This window comes from Symphodus melops (assembly GCF_947650265.1).
Source record: "Symphodus melops genome assembly, chromosome: 13".
In the NCBI taxonomy this organism is placed as follows: Eukaryota; Metazoa; Chordata; class Actinopteri; order Labriformes; family Labridae; genus Symphodus; species Symphodus melops.
In genome coordinates, this window is record NC_136703.1 from 5,431,282 (window position 1) to 5,457,021 (window position 25,740).

At 40.5% G+C, this 25,740-nt stretch overlaps 3 protein-coding genes across 8 annotated transcripts in view; 1 reads left to right on the forward strand and 2 right to left on the reverse strand.

The window, feature by feature from the left end:
* The window catches only part of LOC306833326 (protein FAM110A), a 52,431-nt gene extending 44,493 nt beyond the window's left edge, over positions 1-7,938 (reverse strand). For 3 of the 5 annotated variants that reach the window (XM_079358507.1, XM_079358505.1, XM_079358504.1), the window contains exon 1: positions 7,850-7,938. The gene's annotated coding sequence lies outside the window, so the exon portion shown is untranslated. The remainder of the gene's footprint in view (positions 1-7,849) is intronic. The other 2 variants (XM_079358506.1, XM_079358508.1) reach the window with 2 other exon arrangements.
* On the forward strand, positions 4,053-8,740 carry cox4i2 (cytochrome c oxidase subunit 4I2). The gene is made up of 5 exons (XM_079358509.1): positions 4,053-4,193; positions 5,935-6,028; positions 6,615-6,779; positions 7,821-7,952; positions 8,321-8,740. Exons 2-5 carry the CDS (start codon positions 5,935-5,937, stop codon positions 8,452-8,454), a joined length of 525 nt encoding a protein of 174 aa, XP_079214635.1. The 5' UTR covers positions 4,053-4,193; the 3' UTR covers positions 8,455-8,740.
* Positions 8,741-11,663: 2,923 nt separating this feature from the next.
* bcl2l1 (BCL2 like 1) overlaps positions 11,664-25,740 on the reverse strand; it is a 38,634-nt gene continuing 24,557 nt past the window's right edge. For both annotated transcript variants that reach the window (XM_079358853.1, XM_079358854.1), the window contains exon 3: positions 11,664-16,347. In XM_079358853.1, the coding sequence (XP_079214979.1) occupies positions 16,204-16,347 (144 nt within the window). In that variant the 3' untranslated portion in view covers positions 11,664-16,203. The remainder of the gene's footprint in view (positions 16,348-25,740) is intronic.

Genomic DNA, 25,740 nt, shown 5'->3' on the forward strand with positions numbered 1-25,740 from the left:
TTTCCAGAACATAAAAACTGAAACCGAGCTGGTCAAGCAGAAAGGGGCTTTGTTAATGACATCGACAGGCAAACGCTCTCACGAGAAGTTGGAGCACTCGATGGCTCATCTGAGTTAACCATTAAATCTGTGCAAAAAAAACAACAGGACAGGCAAGAGATACAAGGAAATATTTCATAGTATGCATCAGTGATCTAAGGCGTTCGACTTATTCAAGACATTTTAAAACAATACAATGTCATGTTAATGATTTATTGTTTCAAAATGTTCTGAAGCTTTAAAAGAAACGTTAAAAGAGCTTCAGTCAGATTTGTAATAGGAAAAAGAAGACAGTCTAAAAGTGTACAATACACCAATACAATACTTTATTGTCCCCGAGAGGGACATTTGTAGTCACAGCTTTGCACAGTTGGTGGACGGGGAGACACATATGATAACAGGGGACAAGAAAACTATAAACAGACAGAAAGAAACATAGGCAATGAAAAATAAGGCAGTCAGCGTGCAAGCTTCTTTAGAGCTTCAATAAGTGAGGGAAGCTTTTTCTAAAGCGTGCGCTCTTCCAGGTCAGAGTCCTGATGGATACGTTTGCAAGGTTTTCACACCAAAATGTTACCAATGTTGTTTTGTTTAAAGAAGGACGGTGTTCAGGAGTTTTCTTACAATCTCTGGTAACAAGAAATGACCTGATATTGGGTGCTTAGGATGCTTTTCTCCTTTTCTGTGGCCTTAAAAACAGATATTAAATGTTTCATTTTAACTTGAATTGTATCAAAGTTTTAAATACCTGTATTATGAAAGCCCTCCACTGATTACTCATATCTAAAATCTAAATATCAGCATAAAAAGAATTCTTTGTGCTAATGGTTGTAGTTCTCATGAGATGAGATGAGAATAAATCATCATATAGTAATCATAGTAGTTGTTAATAACTTAGTATGAACGAGAGAATTCTTAATAAATAAGTGCTGTGTTTAATCCAAAGGTAGTGTAGCTGAGTTTAAACAATCCAACAAAAGGCCTTAAATTATTCAGCATGCTTTGGACTGAAAGAAAAGTAAAATGTTCCACATCAGTGAAAGTATTTTTTGTAGTTCTATAAACAAAAACGTTTTAAGTTTAGTGTAAATAACACTTTGGATAGAAATATTTTACACCCAAGAAAAAATTTGTCTGTTGTTGCCTCAATCGTTTGTGTGGTGCTGCCCTCTAGTGGCAACACTTTATATGGTCTTTACAATTAAATCATTATGGCATTGATTGAGTTGTTCATAGTTCTTTGGGTACATCTTGTGGTATCTAGCCAGTTATATTTTAGCCAGTTATTGGTAATAAATAAAAGTTTCTAGATTCATCTTTAAATATCTGTCTCCAGTCAAGTGTAATTTCCTGTTGGCATAGTTTCAGCACATTAACAGACAAAATGTCCCGTCATAAAGTATCATCTTATTTTAAAAGAATACAAAAACCTAAAAGAATCTTCAAACCTGGGTCAACAGTTCAGCTCAGGGGTTCAGAGCCCTTAAAGTGACTGATCACAGTACGATTCCAAGTCTCGGCCGTTTACTGCATTGACTCCCTTTTTTGGCTCTATCCACCTGGGCAACACCTTGCCAAGTTTATGTGAGTGCACTTTAAGGACCGAGCTGTAACAACCATGTGAATCTGAATACAGAGTCTTCATTCTTACCCGTCTGCCTGATTCTGCTGTTCTCTCTTTCTGCCTCATCGATTAGTAAAGCCTGCTTCAAGTTCACATTTACAAAAATTGTAAGATGGCTCGTCTAAAAATGTTGTAAAGTTGGATTGCACCAAAAAGCATCTACTAACACTGTTGTATGTATTTATGAATACAGGTCACCCACACTGTTAAAGCTTTTTTTGACAGCTGGCGTTGAACAGCTGGTTGTGGGGCTAATGATGAATTAGATCTGTCTACTGCTAGTTTAACTCGCTAGCAAGCTTTACCCATGAGCAGGTGATATCATCTTCACAATTAGCAAACAGACAAGACTCTGGAAGTTAGCTTGGAAAAAGTCCAACTCGCTCATTTTCTGCTGTCACAATTCTCAACTCACTTTCAAAAAGTGTCCTTAAGCAGATACACTTCTATACTTCTTCTTTTGGTTCATCCACAGTGGTCCACCATGTATAGATGACTCTTCTTCTTCTACTCTTCTTAAAGTTTTTTTTAACAAATTGTAAGAATTACTATTTGAGGTCGAATACTGCCATCACCTGTTTTACAGGTGGATCATTTTTAGAAGTTTGTCATACATGCAAGTCGTCTGCTCCTTTCATATTAGCCAGGAAACAGTAATATAAACTATAAGCCTCATATAGGACATTAACTGTGTAATATGGGAGCAGCCATCCTCACATCACAGGCCTGGTTTGTGAAGTTTGGCCGTTGCGATCTCGCAGCGAGAGAGGAGATGATTAAACAAATGAGTCGAGCTGTGATGTCCATCAGCGAGACATCCAGCAGCTTTCCTTTAAAGCAACAATGCACTTCGTTATTCCTGAGGTCAAGGCTGGTTATAATTTAAAAAGGGTGAGTTCAACAGAAATTCAACCTCAATACAGATTAGCACAAAAATGTTTTGGTCCTTAGAACTCATTTTCCAGTCTGTAAACAGGGTTTTTTTTTTGTTGCAGTGATGTTTAGCATTTTAAGGTAGTGAGTGCGAGTACGACTTGTGGCTCCTTTCCTGGATGTCATTCCCCACTCTCTATCGCTCTCTGATTTCTGACTCTATACACAGTGTCCTATCTCTCAATAAAGGCATAAAAAACACCAAAAATAAACCTTCAAAAAGCTGCCACTGAAAGAAAAGCAGTTTGTGGTTCACTGAGCTAAAATTTGATTCCTCAAGGTTACTGTTTCACGGTGACGTGGCCTAGAGAAGTACATGCACTGATCCGTTTTAGAAACCCGTCTGCACATGTTTTAGCATGAACTATTGTGTTTGATAAAGTGTATAGATTTATAGATGGAAGAAAAAGTCAAAGACTTGAATAAATGAACTTTGGCCTGTTGTTGAGTGCACAGAGAAAGCAGGTGACTTTGCACACAAGGAAGTAAAGCGCATGGGAAGTGCTGCATGTATTGTCAGGGTTATATAACTTAACGTGTGTTGAACAATGTCTGGCTGCTTTATACACAGCTGTGCAGTACCAATGTCACTGCTCCTTTACAAACAATCCGATCTGAAAGTATCAAATCAGAGCCCATTATCTTTTATTATAGCAAAACAGAATGTCATTTTAACATATTTTAAAGCTTTGTTTTGAGTTTTTTTAGAAGTTTGTAAAAGTTGCTTAATGACTTTGAAGTATCAGAAAGTGCTCAGTGGAAGTTTTGTTTTTCTTGTTCTAACAACCAAAAAGGTTTAGCATGAAAGTTTGTGATCTGGGTCACAGTGTTTCAGGAAAGTCATACAGCCAATCAGTGAGGGGTCGTCATGAACAAGTCTGTCCTTAACCGACCTCCAGGACTCTCCTGTCTCCTCCCTTTCCCCTCCTGTCTCTGCTGAACTGCTGCTGAACTGTTGGCTGCCTTTGCACCACGCAACACCCACAAGCAGCCGGACCCTTGGCTCACTTCCAGCGAAGCATGGCCTGGTGCCAACCTGCACTTATGGAAGTATCTACCCTTACTATAAAAACAAAAGTTACAACTTAGTGAGTTTCATTTTGTGTCAGACTTTCTTAACTCTCTTATTTCCACAAACCTCACTCTCACTGTCTCATACACATGCGCAGACTCTCTTCTTTCCCGCCCACACTGAAACATAGTCTCCTCTGTTTTCTAAAGCAGCCTCCCCTTAAACGACCCCTTCAAGTATGAACACAGTACACAGAAGAATCAAACGTTTGCAGTATATAGAGGGAAATAAAAGATATGTCGTTTATCTGTGTTGTCTTCAGATCAACAGGTAAACTCAGCCCACTCTGCCAATCACACGTCACATGCACATTTAGATTGTTTACTTGCACTCGTCTGGTCTCCTTTTTAAGCTCCCTCCCTCCCTCTCCCTCTCTCCAATCGAGTGTGTCTCACCCTCCCACAACTTCTTTCCTGCTTAGTGTACACAGACGACAGGGAATACAAGGCCTTAAAAACCCCTTTTCTTTTAGGGTTTTCCTGTTGCATCTTCTAAATCCTGCACTTTACTTCTCTTCCAGCAACCGTGAGTATCTAGTTTTTGTGAAATCAAATAAACAGGATACAATAGAGAGTGACAGACTTCCCCCTCCCCTGAGCCCACGCAGCTTAGTAAAGTGGCGGACGTGCAGAGAAGATAGTAAACTATGGCACAGACGTATATACGATCAGATCACAGCTGGGAGAACTTCCTAGAAATGAATTAATGTGCATCAGCTGTGTTATTATAGGAGACTCAGAATGAAGTCAAACCTGTTGCTGCTACATTTAGAGCAGAATAAAATCAGTATCTTGTGTTTAATAAAAAAATGCTCCATGCACTCATACTGTATGCCATGCACTTTCTTCAAAATGTTTTTTTAAAGTATGCAGCGTGAAGGCTGAATGATCCTCGTCCTTGAAGGCAAACATTGCTCCTTCTTGAAACTTTTCTCATGCAAAAAAAAAAAGGAGAATAATTTCTGTTTGGTTTAAAGTCGGTCACACGACCGTCTTTAAATAGAAATTTAGGTTTAATGTCTCTGTTTACTTCTGACTTTCCAAGAAGGTCAGCCCGGACTCTCAAATTGACTAACTGCCAATATCCGCCATTTTCAGTTTCATGTGTGCATGTTAGTGAGCGCGTGTGTGAGCATAAGTCGGCCACAGAACGACAAGTGAAAGGAAACAAACACTATCCAGAATATTTTGGCTCATTATTTAAAATCTATACTTACAGATTGGAAACTACTTCATCTAAAATCACTGCAGGTTAGAACAATGTTGTAAGCTCGACCATGTGTTGCACAGCTCACAGTTTTACATGATTTCTAAATCTGCTCACTTCTACAGTAATGCCATTATAATCAGGCCGATCGTCTGTTTAACTCCCTGCACTAATCACTACTCTAATCACCTGGTAACTAAGACTGTGGACTCAAGCCTTTCATAGTGAGACAACACTGATTTGTTTATTGATCCTCTTCATGGATCATATCAGTTCTAAATCAGGTCACAGTCTGGAACAGTATAAAAGTACTGATTTGGCACTGCACTGTATTAACCTGTCAGAGATAATGAGGCGTCCAGACTGGTAAAGCAGGGATCTGTCATTCAACCAGGCCTCCTTTAAAAGCACTTAATGAGATTCCCTGACTTGAATAAGCACACAGAGAGGTGGTTATTGTCCACTGTTTTCTTCAGAGGAATCAAAGGCCAATTACACGTTCATACTGGCCCAATGTAAAACCTAATGTGTGTATGTGTAATCATTTGTGTGTATTTCAGGGCATGGACAAAGTATCATAAACACAACTCAGGGCTCTCATCCTGGTGACATCACCATTTTATTAGTAACACAATGATACTGTAATTACTTGGAAAAGGGAAAGTAGGAGTTGTGCACCCCACATGCGTCTTGATTTGAATTCCAGGCAGATGAAGGCCCTGCTAATCACACAAACATTAGCTCGGGCTATCTATATAATTATTACCTAATTATTTCTGAAACAAATCTCTTTTCTACACAATAATTTAAATGGCCCTCTTTGAAAAGGATGTCACTCCTCCTTGGAAGAGAAGAAGGCCAAACAAATGAAAGTAACTTTGACTTTGTGGAGCTCTTATTCATTTTACCCCATCCATCTTCTACAGTTATGAGAAGGGAATTTAATGAATGATTCAAGAGTTTCACCTGTCTGAGACATTAAGTTCAACATATCTGGTAACAATTAATGTGAGAAGTGTCTGAGGTGACATGAATGTTAAATAATTGTTTCTGCTGCCAGATGCTCCACCTGACTGCAGGGCGTTTGGGAAGCCGCCTGGCCAGCCGTGCTACAGCGGCCTTCACCGTCAGCAGCGCGAGGATGGCGAGCCACGGTATAATGACACAAAACTGATTTTCATATCCTCCATAATGTACAGTTGAACACTGCTACTGAATTACAAGAATCTTGTATGTCATCCGCTGGCACACAGGAAGTCTGTGATCCATCAGATTTCCTGGATAATATTCAGGGCTCTTGGACTGCTAATGTGAAATACTTAAAGACTTTATCTTGGTAGCTCCTGTTACTAACAATGAAGTCAGATTCTTGATAGAAGGAATTGAGAATGTCAGAAACTACTCACCAGCTTTGACCCAAACTTAACTTTGGATACCCTTAGATAATAAGGATGATAATTTACAGCCAACAGAAGGCTCATCAATTTAATATTTATTTTGATGAGTAGATCGTTTTTTGATTTCACATGTGGCAAAAAGAATTGGAGGCCTCTGTCTATAGCCGTCTTAGACCAGCAGATGGTGCTAGTGTACCATCATGACTTGGCCTCCACAAAGTGAGCTAACTCTATCCAGTTAAAGGACAAAACACAAGATCATGTGTTCCTAAAATTCCTCTTCAGTATAACTTTTAGAATGTGTTGGTCTTTAAACTGAGTCTTGATGTCTCATTCCATCCAGAGGTGGCAGATATGGTGGACATGTCTAAGCCAATGTACTGGGACCGTCGAGACATCCCTCTGCCTGACAGACCTTTCAAAGACACCCTGACTGCTGCTGACCAAAGCCTGAAACAGAAGGAGAAAGGACCCTGGGGCCAGCTGACCAAAGAGGAAAAGATTGCCTGTAAGTCCTTTCAGACTCTATATGTCTAGCGACTAAAACATATCGAACATGAATAAAACCACAAATTATACAAGACCTGAATCTCTTTAAAAACACAGGGCTCAGTGCAGTCACTGAAATAATAGATATCATATATGATATGAATAATGAATACACATCACACACTTCTGGTGCACGGATTAGGTCTTCCTTTTCTATTTGTATTTTTGTTCAATACCCAGAAGTGATCAACTTGGATGTGTGCTGTTTGTAGAAAAAACTGCAGCGATTGGCGATGTATCCCAATAAAGATGTAAGCATCTACTGCAATACTGCACATTTTAAAGAAGTCCAATTGTGATTTTTTTAATCCAGTAGGTGTCACCTTTGAGCACCAGCAAGACACAAAAACGAAATGCTGTTTGGTGTCCCCCCCCCACAAGCAGTGGACAAAATTGTCCTTAGCATGAGCTGCAGTTGCCTGTGGCCTGCACTGTTGTGTAATCAGGCTAATGTTAGCACACTTAAATAAACATATTGCTTCACATTTCATATTAATTGGCACAGAATGACCACGATCTAAAAAACACGTTGGTGGTATCCAAATCAGTGAATTTTCTTTTCTCTGGCGTCTTGACTAAACCAGCTTCTATAGAAGGAGAGGAGTCGGCCGTCCCGTCCATGTAAACATGATGGAAACACGGCTCCGACAATAGCACAGTCAGTGGGATTGATGCTTCTTACTCATTGTAGACAGTCATGACTCGAGAGATATTGACTTGATACATTCTGTATTTATGTGTAATATGTTGCACAGCCTTCCTTTAATCCCCTTAAATGATGAATACTTTTTAGATTTCAATATCTATAATTAGCATTTAAAACCCATAAAAGGTTGAATATTATAGTTATAAAACCACCTAGCATCTTTAAATAGCTACAACATTACTTGCTTCAATGTAAAGTATAATCAGAAGTAATTTTATCTACACAGTGGGATACTTGTGGGACACTGTTGGTCAATGTTAAACATCTTTCTAACTCATCTTATCTGTTCTCCAGTGTACCGCATGAGTTTCTGTCAGACCTACCCAGAGATGAATCAAAAATCATCAGAGTGGAAGACTGTCCTGGCGGGCATCTTCATCTTTACTGGCATCACTGGCCTGGTGGTCTGGTGGCAGAGTGTCTATGGTAAGTCTCCCTTCGTCTCTAAAAGACGTCTTCAAATAGAACAAAAAGTACATTTAGGCTCAAACATGACACACTTGGTACCACAGGCTTGACACACAGAACTCTTTTTTTTATGAATTGTCAGAGCAGACAAAGCCCAGCTGGAACTAACATCATTAACAATGGTCATGTTCCTTTAAGTATCCCATTAGACCAAACCAGTCAGCCTGCATGCATGATAATAGAGCTGAATCTAAAAGGCCTGTTACCAGATGAAGACATTAATCACATGACTTTAGTGAAGTATTGTGTCAACAGGCAGGTTTTTAGTTATGTATGTTTACTCTACAGCGTTAATCTAAAGTTTTCATATTCCTTTCTCGGTTTAGTCTACCCTGAGAGGCCCAGGACCTTTGATGAGGAGTGGCAGGCCAAACAATTAAAAAGGATGTTGGACATGCGGGTCAACCCCATCGAGGGTTTCTCTGCCAAGTGGGACTACGAGAAGGGCCAGTGGAAGTGAAGAGATGACCGCACTGCAGCTGAGGTGGCACAGAGTATGGACCTGTTACCTCGAAGGATGTTTTTTTTGTCCACTTTATGAAGCTAATGTTGAAGTCTGTTTAAATTTGAATGTTGCATTAACAATGTGAAAACCAGTACAAAGATGGAATCTATTCCTGGTCAAAACCTCTGAGGTGCATTTACTCTGTGCCACCTCTGGCCTCTTCTTCAAACACTGCCGCCTTCTGTCATGGTGAAAACCATCCCTACTGTTGAAACCATATTCATTAAAGTGATCATCCCTACGTCTCTGTCATAAACTTTATTTTTTTTAAATGCCCAGGGTAAGATTTAACATGAGGTTGTTAAGTGCGACCTGCACTCACAAGGGTCCGAACAAGTCTTTGATATCTTTATGTACCCATGTATGACGTAAACATTGTAGTTAAACACTGCAAAATGACACATTTTCAGTATTATTATTTCTTCAAACTAGATTATAGTTAGATGTTGAAATAGGTAGGTTAATCATAAATTAAAGTTTTGAGGATTACATTTTCTGTTCTGCATTATTATGTACTTTAGTTTAAGTTGGTACATTTAACTGACAACATAATCATTACCTTTATTCACAATAAAAAATACAAATTAACAGTTATACTGAATAATCTAAAAATCAACATGCATTTTATTTATTTTGTCAATTAAGAACTTTAAGACATACAATTGATGAGTTTAAAACCAAAACTTGTATCCTCATCCTATAGGCTGTAAAATGGGAAAACAGTGTAAAAGCTGACAACTGCAGTTTCATGAATGTTGACTTTAAACTTCCTCAAGTACTTAAGCCATCTCACAAAAATAAACATTTACATCCTGGTATTAAAAAACGTGTTGTCTCTTAAGCCAAGTGTATTTAATGTAACTCAAATTTGCATCATATAAATGCTTACAGTTGTCTAATGCTCAATGCTAGAGACTGGGGACCCCTTTTGTCCCAGGAGGTAAAACATTTAACGTGTTGCACAGCCATGCACACCATTAGACCTAACTAAACACCGGCATTAGAACAACACAGCAGCCCAAACAAACACCATCACATTATCTGTCATTTATTGTAAGAAACTACCTTCTCATATGTATTTTCACAATAATGGGTAACATATGCAATATTTAACCATTTTTATGTTTCTGGAAGGAATCTTGCCACCCCCCTAACAGTGTCTCGTGACCCCCACTTTGAGAGCCACTGTAGAAGTCACCTCAGCGAACTTGAGTCACTTGACATTAACCTCTTGGGTCCTCTTGTACACACTCACACAGGTAATGTCACGGTACAGTAGCTGTCAACTTCTTGTGTGTAATATATGAACAAAAATGATGTTTTAAACCTATATAAATAAATATCACATTTACTTAAAATTATTTTATATGACTTATTTTGACATTCTGCCACATATCATCAGTAGGCTGACATGTTGTGTATGTAAAGCATAGTTCCATTAAGCTTCACAGTAGGCCATGACATTGAACCAGCATGCACACTGTCATGGCAGGACCCTGGCACATACTGTACAAATGTAAATTGATTGCAGTATTGATTGCACCTGTGCTTTTCCTGCTGTGACGTCAACGTGTTACCCGTGTTAAAGGTGTATATTATTTATCAATTATCTCGCATCTTAAAACCATGCTTGTTCTGTGGCTTGTTTGGTCAAATCAGTCCATATTCAATTATTTTAACAACTATTTTATGAACAGCGTGGAACTTTTAGCAGATGTGATTTTCCACAGAAGTTTTATTTCAATGACTTTTCCTTTGAGTCTTTAACTGATTAATGGCTTAATCGGAAATGTGGCTCCTTTTTTAGGACAAACTGTTGCGACCTTCATGTTCACTAGACTTTCCTTAATACACCACATCCGGTCCAAATCTCAATTATTTATCCACTTTGGTGAACGACAACATGGGGTACTTGCAAAACTAATTGCATTCTAATCAGCTGTGCGTTTGTATAGTAGCCTAACAATACGCAAACATTAAAACAAACAGATACGGTAAAGCAAAGTCCACTCACCAGCTTAATGTCACCATGTTAGCCTTCTAAATGTGAGCACATGAACATGCTGCCGTTTGCATTTGGATAATCAACAATGTGCAATGCGGTTGGCAGGGCTCCATGTTTTTGAACTATATGACACAGACATAATCTCAGTTGATGTCTCCCATTGGTTCCTAAAAAGGCGTTTTGAAGCGCAATAATGTTGGTTTGCCAGATCGGAAATGTTGTCGTAACTTTCTGTTAACCTAGTAAAAGGTGAACAGGTGGCGCTGAGTGCTCACCTGTCAGGCTGATCACCTGCCTCTATTTATGGAAACATATGCACAACTCTTTCATTGCATTCCTGTTGTGACTGGGAGGCATCAGACAAAGGAGACTCTGAGTTTAAACCGACTTGCAGTCAAATTTGTCTTTAACATGGCAGCAAAAATGTAATTTGTGAGAAACGCTGAAATAATTTACATATTGCACAAATATTATTTGGAATGCATCATGTTGTCCACATTGAACAACCTGGACTAGTGAGAAAAGAATTTGATTAACATTGGTAAGATATTTAACCCTTGACAACAAGTCAACTTAAGAAATATTTTAGTATCAGCACTCAACTTTGATTTAAAAATCAGGTAGTTTCATTTTGAACATCCATGTGGTTAGTTCTTAGTGCATTCTGACTTTCAATTTCAAAGCACGTAAACACAAAGTGAAGTCGGAAGACTTCCCAACTCAGAGTAGGACCATCCAAGGAGCACCTTCCTAACATCAGATGAGTTGTAAAAAAAAAAAAAATCCCCCCCTGTAAAGTGTTTACCAAGACAGATATGAGCTATTAGACCGAGCCGGGCTGTAAATGTTTATTTCTGTTGTCAACACGGGCATGTGCGAATGTGTGGTAATGGGGCTTTTGGTGCTTTAGTGAACTTATATGTGAATTACGGAAATGAGTAATGTTCTATGTGTCCCACTCATATGAGCTCATTTCCCCATTTTCTTACATTCACGTATGCAGTCTTATTGGGCGATGAAACTTATTTTATTCTGATTGATTTTTAGAATATCCTTAAATATCACTTAACATGCCTTCACAAACAAACTTCTTTTGTTGGCATGGTTATTTCACATTTCACCCACTACCTGACTCTAAAAAAAGACAGTCGAAACCGTGTACATCTTGCAACATGGGCTTTATTAGGTTCAATGCAATTTAAATTTTTACAATGGCATTCTTAGACACACAAACAGACCATTGGATATGGTTGCGATCTTTAACTCAGTTCTCATTATGACCAACAAAATTTCTCAAAGTCCTAACTTCTTGAAAATATTACTTTCTTTGCATTTTCGTTTCTATTGGCAGTCCAATAATCTTAAAAAAAAAAAGGAAACACGATAAATGACAATTCACATGAATGCAAAGATGGAGTTTAAGGCCATTCGAAGGGGCACAATTGTACTTTTTATTTTACACCAAATATAAATAATGTTTAAAAGCCATCAGTTCTGTTATTCTTAAATATGTTACTAAGCTAATGTTCTATTCTAATCAGTTTAAATAACTAGCATATAGGGTTGTGCCAATGCTGTTACACTTTCTTCATTTGTGGCTCCTTCAGGAACATTTTGCCACACAGAAATTCACACGCATGCACACACGCACACACACACACCCGCACACACATACAAACACACCCCCACACACAAACAAACAAACTAACAAACAAGCACACTCACATGTGTAAGAAGAGAACTTGTATCAGTGAGTGCCAGGACAGCAGAGAAAAGCCTGCGAGCAGCTTCTTGTTGGGGCATACACTAGAAAAATATATATATATTTATACTGTACTGGAATGTATGAGAGCAGACCTTGGCTAATAAGATGCTCAGGACACAAGCACTGAGAGGATTATACTCATCAAAGGTTGGTGCAGTTTGTTTTCTAGAAGTGGGTGAAATTCTTGTTGGAAAGGAAAGAAGCAGGACTTGAGACAGATGATTGATGTTGTTTAAGTTTGTAAACAGACGTGATTCTGTGAACTATGAGGATGAAATAGAGTAAATGTTGATTTAAACGATGAAGGACGAGTCCTGGTTTGAGGATGGAGGCACAACTGGGATCTGGAAACGAATAACGACGGCGTAGTGATGGATGACTCATGCATAAATCCCTCCCATCCTTTAATGTTTCCTCTCTGAATCTGGTGCTGAACACTTCTTTGTTGAGACGATGGCACCTCTCCTCCAAACCAAAGCTACCATACAGTGTGCCTCGTGGAGATGCTTCAACACAATATAGAAGCAGGGTCATGTTCTCATAAGCTGGAGACAGTATTAGAGAACATATCTCAGAGTAAGCATTAGGGGGGGGGGGATACTGGGAACAGGAGGAGTATCTCCTTCTTTTCCAGTAAAACTAAAGAAGCTACCAGTTTCTGTGTTGGTACATCAGGCGACAATCTGAGGACTTGAGCTTTAAATGAACGATGTTTAGAAACAAAGACACGGTCTCTTTCTCCCCGTCTCTCTGGACTACATCTGAATGGCAGGTGTGTACATTAAAAAAGAGTGTGCATGCTGATGTGTGTTTGTGTGAGGCAGCAGGTGGGCCAGCTTTGAATGACACTCGTGACTAGGTGCAGTGACAGCTGAGGGACCCCAAAGGAAGAGGAGGAGCTGGATGGAGATTTTGACAGATTTGAAGTGTCTGCTGGGGAGGATGGGGGAGGAGAAGAGAGAGAGTGTGTGTGTGTGTGTGTGTGGGGGGGGGGGGGGGGGGGATGTCAGGTATGGTGACTGATTCGCTTAAGATGCTTAACAGACACGTTTCTAATCGGGCCTAACATGTGATGCAGAACTGCACTGCGTCCTCGACGACAGCTGCTTCATCTATTTGCTACATAAATCTTCAGAAGGCCGTGATGTCGATTCAATATGAAGTATAACTGTCTCACTGATACATGCACATTGTTAAGAGTTTTCACAAGAATAAAGTAAACAGGACAATCACCCTCTCGTTGTGCTCTGCATCACATGATAATGAATGTTTTGGGAGATGAGTAAATTAAAAACAAATCCCTGACATGCTACACGTTATTCTAACAACCCCTGTTAAGACGGACAAACTGTCATGGCTGCCTTATTCTGTTTCACTGTTGTTTTTGTACAGGTCAACATTTTGAGTATAAACGATAGAAAAGGCACAAAAACTGTTTTTCAATCTCCGGGTGTAAACGATATTTATGTCATTTTTACTTGAGATTTGCTGATTGTTAAAAGTTACTTACATTATCAATCAACTACGTTTCCAGATCTAGAAATAAATAACTAATAGTGTTATTAGTGTACATTACTGTAAACCAATATTAGGATACGTGCAGTTCCGTGTTTTTGCGACTTGAGCATTAACAGGTCATGAAGGAAGCAACAACAGACGAGTAACAAGAAACTGCCCGACAGAACAAAGTTTGTAATCTAACAGCGTCTGTGTCACAGAGCTCAGATGAAAAACACAAAGGATGTGATTTCATCTGAAATGTAAAGGTTACATGTAGAGACTGTTTCTGCTTTATGTTAATGAAAAAAAAAAAAAAAACATGGGCTGAAAAAAAAATGCAGACTTAATCCAATCCAATATCTCCATCTTCAGATTGGTTCTTATAACACCAGTCTGCAGCTATCATTGATCATTGATCAGTGGTCTATGTCTGTAGTTGCCTCTGCATGCTGATTGGGGGTTGTTAAATTAACATGTAGCTCTTGTTGTAAAGATGAACCTTTAGGACACTTTACATTAAAGAGCCTCAGAGTTTCAAGGCGACTGGTTCTGCTTCTTCTTTTGTGTGTTTGTTGCTACAGTGTTTGCTGCATTCTTTAGCTACTGTGTAGAAAACATAGCATAGCACAGCTAGCCCAGAAACCACATAGGTATTAGTCCAGGACTGCTTGGTTCTTATTTTTCATTCCTATGGGGCGGTCACAAAAGGCTGGTCACAAACATAGCTTCTATAGTTGAACATATTTAAAGGACATCTGGCTATGACATGATTTAGTATTCAACACTTTCAATTTGAACTAAAGGTTCGCTAACATCAAGTTCTCTTTTAATAGTGATGCGATGGCAGATTCAGAATGTTACAAACAAGTCTCGACCATGTTAAACCGACCGAATGTCAGATAAACAAAGATGATTGGCCGCACTTGAAGGCTGAAGACTGAAATCAAGGTGGGGGGGGAAGCTGAAGCTAAACGCTCATGTAAGTCATGTAACCAGGCTACATCAAAAGTCCAACACTTGGTGTCCTGCTAGGAGCTGCAGTTACTTCAATTATTTGCATTTCTCACACAAAATGACAAAACACAACCAAAATTAAATAAAGGCCAAATATGACCATGAATCACGAGAAAGGTTTTTTTTTTGTGTTTTTCTTTTATAATAGTCACAAATCCGAAACCAAGAACCAACAAACACAAAAGAGCAAATGAGTGAATCTTCCATGATGTTTTGAGAGTTTAAGACTTTTGTTGAGGATGTATCTAGAATGTAACTCTAGATTTGATCTCACATGCTTCGTACTTTCCTCGTTCTCTTTAACCAAGGAGACCCAGGTGAAACAAAAACATCTACATTGAAGCATTATTTCAGCTCAACCGATCCTCTTTTCCTAAACCTAACCAAACTGCAATCAGCTTAAAACCTCTCAAACACATGGTGAACATTGGGAAACAGAGGCCCTTTGGTTTGGTTCCAGCACCAAACGTACTTGTTCAGGTTTAATAAAAAAAAAAAGTAATATTCAGATATAATAAGAATGTGAAATTTGGCTTCAAGCTGAACTCTAAATCCGGTCTCTGCATGAACTCTGTTACCCTGACGCACGATAAACAAATCTTGTGAGACTTTCTGAAACCTGGGCTTACATTCCAGCATCAACCGTCTTGTAAACTACAAATCAGTTTGACACCTTTTTACCTTTCATACAAAAACAACACGCATGAAGGACGGGGGGGGGGGGGGGGGGGGGGGGGACAGAAACAGTCAGAGTATGGAGTCATGGATCATGATGTGTGCTGTGTTTGTTATCGATCAGGATGGCAGGCAGGAAACAGGGAACTACAGAAGCTGTTCAGAGGCAGGTGCTACAACCTCTCCTGCTTTCACTTCCCCTATGGCACACACAAATCTGTGGTGGAGCCGTCTGTGAGGACGAGCGACCAAACAAGTTCTAGGACAAGACATGTCGGGCGCCAGCGACTCTTTACATCAGACAGTTTGGGCTTAACTGTAAAGGCTGGAAACAGTTCTATTATCTTTAAAAAAAAAAATGGACAACCAAAATTTGTTAAATCTAAACATACATACATAAAAGAAAGATAACACAGGAACCAGTGGAGAAAGGAACAAAAGAACTAACTAGTTCTGTAAGGGAAAGAGTGACTTGTCCGTCTCCGTATTAGCCCACTTATTTTCATCAGGGTGGAATAAGGTGATCTCATGAATACGAGTTACTCCTCCTCTGTGTTTTTCTCAAAAGTTTGACAAAATGTGAGGATTCTTTGTCCACTGTGGGGGGACGCGACGGGGAAAAGAAGTAAACATCATCAGCAGTTCTGACGAGACAAACAGGACCTTCATTTGAACTTGTGTGGGCCTTAAGTTGAGGGCGTCGGAGGAAGGAGAAGACTGTTAGAAAGGACTTGTTGTTGTTTCTTTACAGGCGTTTCTGGGCGATGAGCGAGCCCACCACGACCCCGGTCACCAGCGTCATCCCCGCCAGCAGCCACTTTTTGAAACTCTCCTGAGACCTCCTGATTTCTGCCGCCGCGTCCTGCCCAAAGATTTCAGAGAAACGCTCCTGTGAAACACAAACAAAGAGGAGGAAGAAGGTTAACAAATGAGTACCTGTGGTTGAGTATAGGTTAAAGCTGAAGCTAAAAAAAACCTTGACATATGCCGCCTTCCCAAAAATCCCCATTCAAAACGAAAGTCTAATGACAGCTTTAGGTAGATTCCCTCCTGTAAAGGTCTTCAGGCCTCAAATGGGTGCTGAGCCACCCACACCTGAGTATCAGTACTGTCAGAACCTACAAAGTCAGAAGTGGAAATTTCCATCCACCGCAGACCGCATAACTCAAAATCACAAATACAACGATTCTGCACACAGTCACAACAAGATCTCACTGATAGAAGAACAATCCACAAGTGTTAGGACCCCTGACAACTGTTGCTTTAACATTTTCCACCCTCCCCACTCCCTCTCCTCCCTTTTACGGCATCCCATCATCCGATCTGCAGCAGATTCCTGCAGAACCGCTGTCGTTGCCGACATTCTTTCCCACCGTTGTCCTCAGATTGCCAAGCCTACATAGACGCCCACTGAAATCATTTCCTGGAAGTGAGCTGCAGAGAGTGCAGTTTTGAATTCTGGCCACAAGGAGGCACCAGTGAGGCTGAAATCTCATTGGTAAAAAAAAAATAAATAAATAAAAAAAATCAACCTACAGCCAACCAGCTGGACTGGACATGGCCCACCACACACACATAGTACACACTTAAATAATGAAAGTGCTTCACACCTGGAAACACAGTTTGCGAGGAAATCCTTTTATTGATAAAACATAACTTGAACCTCATCTGTACAAATATGGAAATGACTCCGTCGGATGTCGGAGTGGAAACAAACTGATCTATGAGACATCGTTTTACAGGAGGAGTGAGGTGGGGGTGCTTTTACTGGAAACTGCTGATAAATGAGACAGGAAGAAGAGAAGGAAAGGACAGAGATGTCGTCAGTGAATTAAAAGGAATGCAAAGAGGAGGGGGGAGAAGGCTGGAAATAGAGATGATGATCATAAAAATGGGTCCATATATCATCCAGTCTTTTCTTTTATATTTACTTTTTTTTTTTTAGATGAAAACGGAGAGAGAACAAATACATGTGACGTTTTTATGAAACAAACTATTTCCTGTACTAATGTGATGTCATCGGGGTAGAATGAGAAAAGAATGATCATAGATAAATGGACTCTATTCATCAGCTGATCGTGGCAGATTTAGGATCGTGCAAACAATTTCTCTAACGGTGCATTTGTTTTTCAATTCCCATCTTAAAATGTCAAATGTCAGTAAACTACATTAGATTAAAGTAACTACATTAGACTCTTCTTTATCCGTGACTCTATGTCTCCTCGTGTCCTCATCCAATGTCTCCTTTGAACCTCGACTGGGACCTGGAAATCTTAAAGGATGTTTTTTTTCCCCAAAGATTTCTTTTTTAGGAGTTGTTTTTGGTTGCCTTTAATGGAGGGACAGGACAGTGGATAGAGTCTGAAATTACAGACAGATAGAGTGGGGGATGACATGCAGGAAAGGAGCCTCAGGTCGGATTTGAACCCGAGCCATCCACCTGGAAGACCACAGCCTCTGCACATGTGGCGGGCACACCAACCACTCCGCTGACAGCAGCCCTTCAATGATGTCTTCATAAACGCTTCTGAAGTTTGGAGACTGAATTCTCAGGACACTGGTGGTGACATATTAAAGCACACAGAGATCATGAAACACAGCAGTCAGCCAAAAGGACAGCAGACAAACAAAGCAGCTGGACCATGTGTCATATTTAATTGGCTCTTTAAAAAAAATGACAGCTTCAAAGCAAAGATGTCTCCTCCTGTTAAACGCCTGCTGCCTTGACTCCGAGTTTCTCTTCCTTACCGATGACACTTCTATCCCAAGGAGAGGACACAAGGACAGAAAAAGGAGAGGCGACAGTTTATCACCAGATGTTATGACTGTGTTAACGTCCTACTCAGAATGCTTCACGGTCAGATGACACACTCCTCTTCGTATCTGCAGATTCATTCAGGTGATATACTGTAGTGTGACGACTTCCTGTCAGCAGCATATCAAACATTCACTTTAACAACATAAAGTTACTATCTTATTGTCATTTTAACGACAGCACAGTCGACCATGCAGCCGTGTGAGAGGCTCAGAAATAACCTCCAATAAATCTATAAATATCAGGAACATGAAGGTTTCATCGCTGTGACATCAGAAACACACACACACACACACACACACACACACACACACACACACACACACACACACACACACACACACACACACACACACACACACACACACACACACACCTCAAATCTCTCGTGCAATATCATCATATTTACATAATTTCTGTTTACTCTTACCTGACGCTATGAGCAATAATATATGGAAACTACTTTGTGAAATAATAATAAACATGTTCAACTTCATGCGCACTGTGGTCATGATTGGGTTTTTTTACATCTGTAAAGTAGCTCTGTTTTTGGCTCCACAACTTGATTTAATTGTGCTCCTTTGTTTTTCCTTTCTCTTTGCTGCTGTACATATCTCCGTTAAAGGATGAATAAAGGTCTAATCTTTATGTGTTTCCTTACAGGGGACTTTTGTGATGCTTTTGATTCTCCCCTCCTGATGGGAATCCTTCCAAATAAATGAGCTTCGACATCGACTGGATCAATAAGGAAATGAACAAGCTTGTTCTCCAGCTGGTACGGGCTTTTGGGGAGGGGATTCTCAAAGTAACAGTTTATAGGAGGAAACTTTCAATTATTTTTGAACCGTTGTCCTCAACCAAGAGTTTGTTTCTGTTTCTGCAACTGAAAACTCGCAAGAGAGTGAAAATCTCAAGAATGACTCGGAGAAAAACAATTTTAAGAAGTCAGAGTTCAGAGGAGGCTCACAAAGAGGAAGGGCGTGAGGTAAGGGAATGAGGAGGCGTGGGAGTAACATTCCTGAGTCAGTCCGGTGGTTTAAGTCATTTAGATGTGTGTTTGATAACAACATTGCAGCATAGCTTCTTTCCACACCCTCGCCCTGTCTGCATCTTGATGTGGTGAAGACATCATCACCGGTGGAAGTTCAGTCTTGAAACCTGAATAGTGAAACTGAGTGACCGGTCCTGATCTCACAGGAAACAGGCCAACAATGGAAGTGCACAGTATCAGGACGAGGATCTCTGAATAATCCACATGGGGGGGGGGGTGTTTGTGTTTTCCTTTTTTTTTTTTTTAAACGTCTGTTCTGATGACATATTGAGCAAATGTTCTGAGGAAACCAATCTTTGGACCATGTGACTCAGTTTTCCAAGAATATGTTGGGTGTGAATGTGCTGGAGGGAGATAGGGGTGGGGGGGCAGTGATGACATCACTTCTGTCAGACTGTATGCTACAACCAAAACGAAAAGGAGACAAACAACAAACCACTCTTTTTTTTTTTTTTCCTCCTGATGGTTCTGTGAAGAGAACTGCTGTGTGAATGTCATTGAAGAGTGTGTTTCATAGGAGCTGCTCTCATTCATGCTGCCTGTGCTGCACTTGACAAACTCATTCTATAGAAGCTTTAGGGCTTAGGTACTCAACAGTCATAGTCAATGAGCAGAACTGTGTAAATATGTAACTGAGCACAGCACAGAAGCTGCTCATGGACGGTTCACTCACGGCCACAGTTTCTCCTTCAGCCATTCTTCCTCTCTTACTCACTGGTACAGCGTGGCCTTCCATATCACTGACCCTGACATACACTGTGCCAAGGCTTTGTTAATGAATGTGAGAGAGAGGAGAGACTTTCATTAGTCAGAGCTCCAGAGGAAACTACCAAGGAAGAGCAAATATTTGTCTTCAGCCTCACCTTGACTTCCTGCAGGCGTTGAAACAGCACATGAACGTTTTGTGAAAAAGAGAAAAACCAGCCTTCTATCACAGCCTGCAACCTCATTATTTCACACTTCACCTGCTATGGGCTATACTATCCCGCTCTGAGGATCTCATTAAAGAGCGTTTGTATCTTATTGGTCTATAAATATAATGTATCATAAGATCCCAATGAGAGGGCACACACAGGGTTCAAACAGACGATAGGCAGCGATTGGACTGAGGTATGTTGGAAGCATCTTAAAGACTGAGCTGCGTTTAAGTGAAGCATCAGGAAGGAGGCACAAGGGATTGATAAATGGGTACTAAAGTGAATCATGACGTCGTGTGATGATGTGGAATGAGTCAATGTTTTACAGTGGCTTTTAATCTGACTGAAGAGGCAGTCAGAGCGCTGCCTGTCCCCGCCTGTGAACCCAAACAGAACTATGTGAAGAATGAGGGTGTAGAGGACAAACTTCGGCACGTAATGATGGTGACTGACACCTGTTAAAGGGACATGTCATGACATGTTACTATTCAGTGAACAACAATGCTTCTTCATACTGTCGCAACGTCATAAGATGCAACTGAAACCTCATTCAGATGCAGTGAAAAGTTCAGTATTGTTTCATTCAATCTGATTTCTGACCATCATCGAAGTATCCAAACTCATCGAGGTGTCACTTACAGTGACGTCGAGATCCAAACCCAAGTCTGTGCCCTAACTTTGCCACATGAGGATTATATGTAAAGGATTCATCCAGCCAAACACCAAGACGTTGTTACTCTGTGACCCTTTGAATACTGCTGCTGCTGAGCCTGGATAACAGCAGACTGTTGGTAATATCAGTATCTCTGGCTTTGTTAAAGATTAGGTGCTCGGTTTTGCAGGCATTAAGGACCAGTGTTAAGCTGATGAATGCATTCTAGAGAGTATTAAAAGCAAATAGCAGTTTCTTAACAGCAGGCTGTACAGAAGGCAGAACAAAGTATTTCTTTAAAGATGATAATTACAGTCCGTGATGGACAAAACTATCTTTTTAATGGAGATCGTAAATAAGATGGGGCCCAGGACTGAGCCCTGTGGGACACCTTTTGTTACTGACAGAAACTAAGTCAAGTATAGTTGCAACTTCACACACTTAACATTCTGTTTATTGTTCATCTCCTGTGCTGACTCATTTCTGAGGTGTGTCAAACAAAGCTCTCGGTCTGCATGTAAATATTCGACAAAGTTTAAATAGCTGCTTCAGTGATAAATATCTGAGAAAATAAGACTCAAGATTAGCTCTGTGTCGTCCATCTATAAGAACTGTAAACCAGACTACCGTAAATTCCGGACTATAAGCCGCTACTTTTTTCTCACACTTCGAGCACTGCGGCTTCTACTCCGGTGCGGCTAATGCATGGATTTTTTTATGGGGGACAATGAGCTTGTGCCGAAAAAAACATTTGACTTCATCACGTCGGATCTTAATATCAGTCATTTTGCGCTTCATGCACGCACCCTCATGATGGAAAACACACGGAGAAATGCATATGATGCAGCTTTCAAGTTAAAGGCGATCGACCTGGCTGTCAAAGAAGCTAACAGAGCTGCTGCACGTTAAGATGACACTGACAGCGACAACAGAGACTGAGGAAGTGAGTAATGAAGTCATTCTGAGGCAGTGAATGGATGGACTTTTTCTTGTGAAATATATTACGGTCATCTTTTTCATCAGCCGTGTTACAGACACCGTCGGCTAGGCTTCGTATTGTAACGGTTCATGTTGTAAAGTCAGTAGTTGATAATGTGTTCATAATTCCGATTATGTGGAGAGTCAGTGAATGCACCAGCGAGAACGTGTTGAGTGGCTGTATGAGAGAACGCTGGGGGAGAGAGTTGGATTGTTACGGCAAGTTATGTGTGTTGCTCTCTGCTGTAAACGGCGTGGTCACGGCCGACAGTGATCGGGTTATTAAGTTATTATTTGAACGCTCTCGTCGTCCTTTAACGTCCGTATGGACGCTACAGTATTTGCGGATGTTACCGGTAGCCTACGTCTGTGTAAATAGCTCTTGTTATAGCGTGGACACCTGCGGCTTATAATCAAGTGCGGCTTATATATGTACAAATACATTTATTTACTTATTTTTAGCCGGTGCGGCTTATATCCAGGTGCGCTCAATAGTACGGAATTTACGGTAAGTCTTCCACACGGGGAAGGGGAGGCAGTGACAGGTTTTATTGAAACACACAGTCAGAGTCTGCTCAGACTGGAGTGTATGTGATGGCCGAGCGGATCATTCAAATGACGTTCTGTTTTTGTTATCATCAATAAATCGGACATGAATAATGATCAGACTGAACAATCACTTTCTCTTTTGTCTCTCACATCCCAACCCGCCTCTGTCTCTCTATGCCAACCTTACTGTTTCCTATTACGAATGTAAGTCTTGTAAAAACATGTTGCTAATGATAACATTCAAAGTTAATCAAATTATTTTCTCTTTGTCTATATTCACATTACAAAGGCTACTTTTCCCGTTATCTGAGAAAGACTTGGACGAGACTGTTTTGTTGTACTCTACAATCCGTTTCTCAACAGATGAATAGACTTGGTGCAGCGGGTTTCAGGCCTTATGAAAGGACATGTGTGTGTGTGTGTGTGTGTGTGTGTGTGTGTGTGTGTGTGTGTGTGTGTGTGTTAATAAGCAGACTAGTGCTTTGCTTGTTCGGGAAAAAGGAAAAGTTTACCAAGCGCTGTTAAAGCCTCAGAGGGTTTCCGACCTGTTATTTCCTTGACTCATTCAAACCGACACGTCAATTAAAAACAGGAAATAAATCAAACCCAACCTTTTCATGGACGACACTGACGTCGTTAATTGTTCACACGTGAAATGTAAATCCTCCGTCACTCCGTCACAAGCTTTGCGATGACTATAACAATCACCATGAGGATTCGGACTTGTAACTCTAAAGTTATACAGTATCTATCAGTTAATAAAATACCTCTCTGCGTGTGAACTTCCTTTCATCACCTTCGAATCAGAAAATAGCTTTGTTGTAGTTTTAATATACCATCCACATACCACCACATCGCTGTACAGAGTGTTTGACTTCCTGCCTGAAGGCCTCCTCTTTCATTTCTTTAGCAGCATTACCAGTCAGCTCACTATGCGCATGTCAAAGCACAACTGGTTTGATTTGCTCCATCTCCCTTACTCCCACCTGGCAGGTAAACCCACTCTTTATCTACCCTCTCAGTTTCTCTTTCACACGGTCACGCCTTTATTTCTTTATCTCTCTTCTCTCCCAGAGGAAATCAGGTGCTCGGCAGCAGCCTGTAGAGCGCTTTCAGGCCGTTCTCGCTTCTTCTCCTTTTTCTTTTTTTTATTGCTTTTCTACGTCTTTAACGTTCTCTTTTTTTGGTGAGTTGGGGTGGAAAAAGGATGAGGGAAGGATTAGCTCATGAAAGCAAAAGGCTGGATATATGAGAGAGAGAGAGGGGGAGAGAGAGAGAGCGCAATGGTTAAGGTGCATGGGGAAGAAGAGTCTGCAGCCAGTTGCCACGGCTACCAGAAAGCACCTGATTAGCGTGTGTGATGTGTCAGAGCTAGTCTGGAACTGTAGGTCCATCCTGTGTGTGATAAACGACTCGATGCTGCATGCGGAGAAAGGAGCGTTTTAACGATCATTAGCAAGAGCTCACTATTCATCAGATGTGACTGCTCGGTTGCTCTGCTGTTGCACCATAACAAGCTGCAACACACAAATCGCCTGATTGTGAAAGCCGCTGACCACGACGCACACGTGCGCGCGCACACACACACACACACACACACATACACACACACACACACACACACACACACAGATACATACACACATTGACATTGATCCTCATATAATTTTCCTATTATCCACAATGGGGCAGAGATGGATTGAAATTCAATAATAAAGGGAGCCTGAAGAAGTAGTCAGCGTCTGCCAAAGTTTGAACAGAGCAAGTTGATGGGCCAATCAAGAGCCGCTGACATGATTTCCTGCCCCCGCCTCATTGACACATTATGCCAAGTGTAGCTTGTCATACTTTATCATTCTCAAAGATTTTTGCCAAAGAGATGTGCAAAAAAAAAAAAAAAGAAAAAAAAAAAGAGGGATTTTTTGTACTTTCCTGGAAGCAAAATGAACTCCTGGTTGGAAAAAGAGAAAACAGAAATCGTGACCTTCTGTTTCCTGCGAAAGCCAGTTTAATGGGATTGTTTGTTAAAGGTCTGAAGATAATTGAAACATGACATAAACTCGGCCTGCAAAGATGAATTGTTTCCATCACCAGTTCACAACATCAATAAACAATGTTTGTACAGCACTTATTTAAACCCATAGCTACAAAGTCCTTTCATACAGGAGCGAGTGCAGCCGACACAAACAACCTACACACACAGAAGGGATCACATGCTGATCTGTACAAAGGACTCTTTTGAAGTGGTTGAAGAATAACTGCAGTTTTTAGCAGACCTGATGGTCCAGAGTCTGTCACTGCAAACACACCCTCACCTCTGCATTACTATTATAGACAGAACTGTAAAAACACCAATACAGGGCTTTGCATGTAATTAACAACATTTTGAAATTAATTCCAAATTGAACTGGAAGCCAGTGAAGCAAGGCAGCAGCTGGAGTGATACGGGAGTAAGGACCAGTATTTGTTTACAGCCTCGCTGCTGCATGTTGGATTATTGAGGACGGGGTAAGAAGGAAGACATCCAACGTGAAAAAAAAAAAAAAAAAAAAGAAGATTAAACTGCCTGTCACAATTCTTCACAGTCCAGAGACATGTCTTCAAAGTACGTCTTTTGTCTTCGCAACAAGTCGAATCCTTTAAACTTTTCTTGGACGAAAAGACAAATTTACAGCACATGCTCACATTTTCTAACTCTAAAATGATGAAGTGATTATTGAAAAAGGTGTCAATGAATTGATCGATATGAATCTTTGCAGCTCTACTTTTGATGCACACCACCACTGTGGAAGCAGATGGCATCGTACCCGCCAAACATGAGGGCGGCACAGACCGAGACTATGTGGAGGTGGTCTGTAGTGTCACCGAGAGGAGCTTCAAGTGAACATGTTCACAAACACACTCGCACACACGCACACACACAACGCTGTATCTTTTTTTCTCTCATTGATGTACCTGCTTTTTATTCAAATTTCCTGAAATGTCATCATACTTTATCAAATTACGAGGGAAAAAGTGATTTCCAGTAAACCTGAGTTAACTCCTCTCAGTGGTATATCTCCACAGACCAGTGCCCTTTGTTTTTTTTTCTTTTTACCACTGGAACAGACCAGAGACTCTGATGAGAAAAGAAGTAAGAGGCGTGGTTTTATGCTGAATACAAATTGGTGTAGCAGAGGGAATATTAAAATGCTGTTCTGCTCCTGCTCACTGAATCGGGACCTCTTGTCAATCAAATGTAGTCTGCACTTCCTGCCAAGAGAATTTACATGTGTGATGAACAGCCTGCAGCCCACCACAGGCGAACACACAGTCAGGAT